This window comes from Ammodytes marinus, assembly GCF_949987685.1.
Source record: "Ammodytes marinus genome assembly, chromosome: 15".
Classification (NCBI taxonomy): Eukaryota; Metazoa; Chordata; class Actinopteri; order Uranoscopiformes; family Ammodytidae; genus Ammodytes; species Ammodytes marinus.
In genome coordinates, this window is record NC_137219.1 from 1,338,838 (window position 1) to 1,343,837 (window position 5,000).

Below are 5,000 nucleotides of genomic sequence, written 5' to 3' on the forward strand. Positions count from 1 at the left end.
TCAAGTCTGAATTGAAAAGATTTCCCCTGTCACTCAGGCTGTTAGCATGAACTGATGAGCAACACACACACACACGCAGTCGCGGACACACACACACACACACACACACACACACACACACACACACACACACCAAAATAAAAGTCTAGTTCTACAGTAGCACACTGCTCCACTACTCCACCAGCTGTTACTACATTATATAAAAGACTGTTAACACTTTGGTTATGAGGTCAAACTCAGTGCTGGGACATTTGTTTTTGTTATAAGATGTGTTTGTTTGTGTGTGTGTGTGTGTGTGTGTGTGTGTGTGTGTGTGTGTGTGTGTGTGTGTGTGTGTGTGTGTGTGTGTGTGTGTGTGTGTATGTGTGTGTCCGAGACTGCATGTGTGTGTGTGTGTGTGTCCGAGACTGCATATGTGTGTGTGTGTGTGTGTGTCCGAGACTGCATGTATGTGTGTGTGTGTGTGTGTGTGTGTTGTTTTTTATTTTAAGTGTTTATTTATTAGAATACAAATAAAAAACAGCATCATTCACTCCTGAAAACATGCAGCAATATCTCACTGGTAAAAAAAGACACTAACAATGTGAGTGACCCACATTTTGAGTTCCAGGCCAACACATAAATAAATAAATAACACACACACACACACACACACACACGCACACACACACACACGCACACGCACACACACACACACACGCACACACACGCACACACACACACACAAAAACACTAATTAAGTCTCTGCACTGGGGAATAAAAACAACATTAATAAACAGTTAACTGAATCCACCAGATATGGAAAAGTATTTTGTTCTTACTTTGGAAAAGTTTTACTGGGTTATGACTTTAGCCCTGATGAACTACTTAACATATAAGAATAATTATTATTATTATTATAATAAGTTGCTCTTTAAACTACGAGGAACTTTAAAATATTTCTGAAACAGTCTCATTTTTCCTCTGATGATCATGAATTACATGTAACAGCAAACGAGACCATCAGTGTAAAGAGAATGCTATTTTTATATAGTTTTTCTCAATGCCTTTGCTCGGGGTCTGAATCCCCGTCAACTCAAAGACCAAATGATTTACAGCAGGCAGACGGGAAAAGCCTGTGTTTATGAACGCTACTAAATCACAGTTCACTTTGCTTCACCATTATTAATCTGACAGTCACACAGATAGATAGATAGATAGATAGATAGATAGATAGATAGATAGATAGATAGATAGATAGATAGATAGATAGATAGATAGATAGATAGATAGATAGATAGATAGATAGATAGATAGATAGATAGATAGATAGATAGATAGATAGATAGATAGATAGATAGATAGATAGATAGATAGATAGATAGATAGATGGGTCATATCACCATTATTAATCTGACACAGTCACACATAAATACATTACCTCATGGCCATGCATCCTGCCGTCTCTCTTTCACCCGCTTCATAAACATGTTAGTGCAGTGTGTAATATTGGAATATTTAGTGGCATCAAGTGGTGAAAGTTCTAGAATGTAACGCTCCCTTGCTAACCCCTCTCTAACCCCTCTCTTTCAAAATAATACAGAAGCTACGGTGGCCTTCAAGGACAAGAAGCTAGTTGCTAAAGATGGCATCATCCACCACTGCCTCAAGTCTTTCCACAATATCAAGTGATGAGGTGAAGATGTATTTAGTTATTTATTCTATAGTAGGCTACTTCTTCTTGGTCTTCCAACAAATTACTAGCCTGGTCCAACCAGACCATCGTACTTCATTTCATTTGTACAGAAGGTCTGGAAGTGCTGTAATTGGCAAACGTTCACTCACTTGGAGGCGGGTGTCTGTCGAAGTTTAAAACTATTGGATCTGCCCAGTGCCACTCTGGATTAGCCAACCAATCGCATCACGTTTGGTCGTCACGTGTGTCATGAGCCGGCTTCTGACGGTGCGTTCCAGTTGGACAGGGAACTCGGAAATTTCCGACTTCACTACATATTGTAGTCTATGAATCTACCGGTACCTGGCAACAGTAACTTGTTAGAAACTAACGTTTAGTTATTTGGACGAGAAAGGTTGTAGGCGTCCATACTTTCGCGAGCAGATGCACTGGAACACAGACAGGTCGGAACTCGGAACTACCAAGTCGGAAATCTCCTTCTTCCGAGTACAAAGGAACGCAGCATTCAACTGAAACTGGAGCGCGACTTCGACGTCATCGTTCTCAGCCACTCGCTCTGTTCGCTGATTGGACGATTGTAGATTCTCCGGCTAAAGCTGGGAAATGCACTGTACACCCAGACTGACTACTGAAGGGAAAATGAAATTTGTCCGGAAGTAGGCGGGCGGGCGGAGCCAGGCTAACAAATTACCCCAGGACGCCCACTATAAAAATATAAAAATGCATATGGCCGCTAAGTTTGTCCGTTCTGTGCTACTGTAGAAAGCGATTATTCACTTATTAAAACGACTTACATTACAATCATTATTATATTATATTTCTACCGGTTCTAATGCGTGTGTGTGTTTGCGTGTTTGTGTGTGTGTGTGTCTGTCTGTCTGTCTGTTTGCGTGTGTGAGTGTCTGTCTGTCTGTCTGTCTGTCTGTCTGTCTGTTTGCGTGTGTGTGTGTGTGTGCGTGTCTGTCTGTCTGTCTGTCTGTTTGCGTGTGTGTGTGTGTCTGTCTGTGTGCGTGCCTGCTAGCGTGTGTGTGTCTGCCTCCCTGCGTGTGTGTGTGTGTGTGTGCCTGCCTGCCTGCGTGTGTGTGTGTGTGTCTGCCTGCCTGCCTGCGTGTGTGTGTGTGTGTGTGTGCCTGCCTGTGTGTGTGTGTGTACTGTGTGTGTTTGTATTGTATAGCCTCAGAGAACGATGACAGTGATAAAAGAATAAAGCTGCATATTAATAACCTCAGAAAGGTCAGTTTCGTCCCCAAAGAGAAATGTCAAATCGGATCATAATAAAACAACAGTTACATCACAGACAGGAAAACGGACGCCGGAAAGGATGACAATTTATTAACCCTGCGTTCCAAATCACATACTCTTTCTTCTTACTACACTACATACTAAAGTACAGAAGAGTTATAGTCTTTTTACTACACTACATACTAAAGTACAGAAGAGTTTTAGTCTTTTTACTACACTACATACTAAAGTACAGAAGAGTTTTAGTCTTTTTACTACACTACATACTGAAGTACAGAAGAGTTTTAGTCTTTTTACTACACTACATACTAAAGTACAGAATAGTTTTAGTCTTCTTACTACACTACATACTAAAGTACAGAAGAGTTTTAGTCTTCTTACTACACTACATACTAAAGTACAGAAGAGTTTTAGGGCCACAGACAGGAGAGAGAGAAAAAAAAAATCAGATAAGGAAGATTTTTTTTTCATTATGTCGAGAAATGTCAAGAATAAAGACGAATACTCCAAAATGCGATTGGAGTTAGTGGGGCATTTGTGTATTTTCAGCATACTAAAATTGACGTGAATGTATTGGGACATCTTCAATATTTTTCTGGCATACTAAATAGTAGGGGAGTATACATGGGGATTGGAACGCAGGGTTTATTTGGTTTCGGGATGAACTACTAATATGGGTAATATTAAACTTAAAAGGTGCTACGAGGAACTTTTAAATATTTCTGAAACAGTCTCATTTTTCCTCTGATGATCATAAACTACATGTAACAGCAAACGAGACCATCAGTGCAAAGAATGATATTGTTTTCTGAATGCCTTTGTCATGGGTATTGCTTTTCATATTCATTTCGGACACATTAAAGCCAAACTAGTACACACATCAGCTCCACAAAACTCTCTCTGTATTTCTCAGTATGGCAGCGTTTACAAACTGGTGCCCCTCACCCCCCCCCCCCTCCACCCTGACACTGGTGCAGGAGCTCAGAAAAATCCCCAAGAAATGTTTCAGTTGTTGATTCTACTGCTAAGAAAAAAAACCTGGACGTACAGCAGAAGGTATAAGATCCATGTGCCATCACTGAAGGCTTTACCTCATGTAGATGGCGATGCACCGACAGACAGTGTTGTTGTAATTACTCAGAATTCCTCATGGGGGGAGACAGAAGTTACTCACTGTAGCTTTAAGGGATGTTAATGGCATATTTAAGGGGTATGAAAACGCTTATTTTAGGAATGTATATGATTCATTTAAGAGACGTTGCAGTAGGACTGATATTACAGGAATATTATATAACTATTTATAGGGATATAAAAGGATAATTCAATGGATGATGCAGGCATATTATAGCATCTCCCTCTTGGTCTATTTTCACAGGTGTGTGTGTGTGTGTGTGTGTGTGTGTGTGTGTGTGTGTGTGTGTGTGTGTGTGTGTGTGTGTGTGTGTGTCCGTGTGTGTTGTTCTACCTGTTGTGCCTTTAGGCCTTACTGTAATATGACTGATATGAGTGAGCAACACACACACACACACACACACACACACACACACACACACACACACACACACACACACACACGCTCTAAATCCCTTACAAGGTCACGTTGGTGGTGTGCGTGGTATATTTCCTGTTACTGATGATGCTGCTTTGCGGTCGTTAAAAAATCATATCCCCAATCGTGTATAAAAATATAAAATTCAAATATATGAATTGTAATTAAATGACGTCCTTACCGTACACACCCTGGCCGTGCGCGCCCAGCAGGAAGCCGGTAACCAGCCACAGGAGACCGAAAACTAAATCCATCTTCACATCCTCCTCCGGTTCTCATCCAACAATCCCCAGCGGGTCCTTCCCACACCAGCACGCCGCCGACAGAGCCCCAATCCACGGTCAGATGTGACAGCAAGGTCCGGTGATTATGCTCATAGTACCGTAAGCTAACTAGACTCTGACCGTTAAAAGCCCCGTTAAAAGCAGTTGGCAGGGCTAACGGTCAGCGTAGAGACCATTGACAGAGAGAGCAGGTGCCTTAGCAACGTATCCTTCATGGTGACATTGTTGTACGGTGAAGAAAATTATTAAA

At 41.3% G+C, this 5,000-nt stretch overlaps 1 protein-coding gene across 1 annotated transcript in view; it reads right to left on the reverse strand.

Moving 5' to 3' along the window:
- Window positions 1-4,720, reverse strand: part of LOC307261594 (MAM domain-containing glycosylphosphatidylinositol anchor protein 2-like) — a gene marked incomplete at both ends in the record, with an annotated part of 80,247 nt that extends 75,527 nt beyond the window's left edge. Inside the window, one exon of the mRNA XM_080042175.1 lies at window positions 4,648-4,720. Within this exon, the coding sequence (XP_079898301.1) occupies window positions 4,648-4,720 (73 nt within the window). The remainder of the gene's footprint in view (window positions 1-4,647) is intronic.
- Window positions 4,721-5,000: the final 280 nt, after the last annotated feature.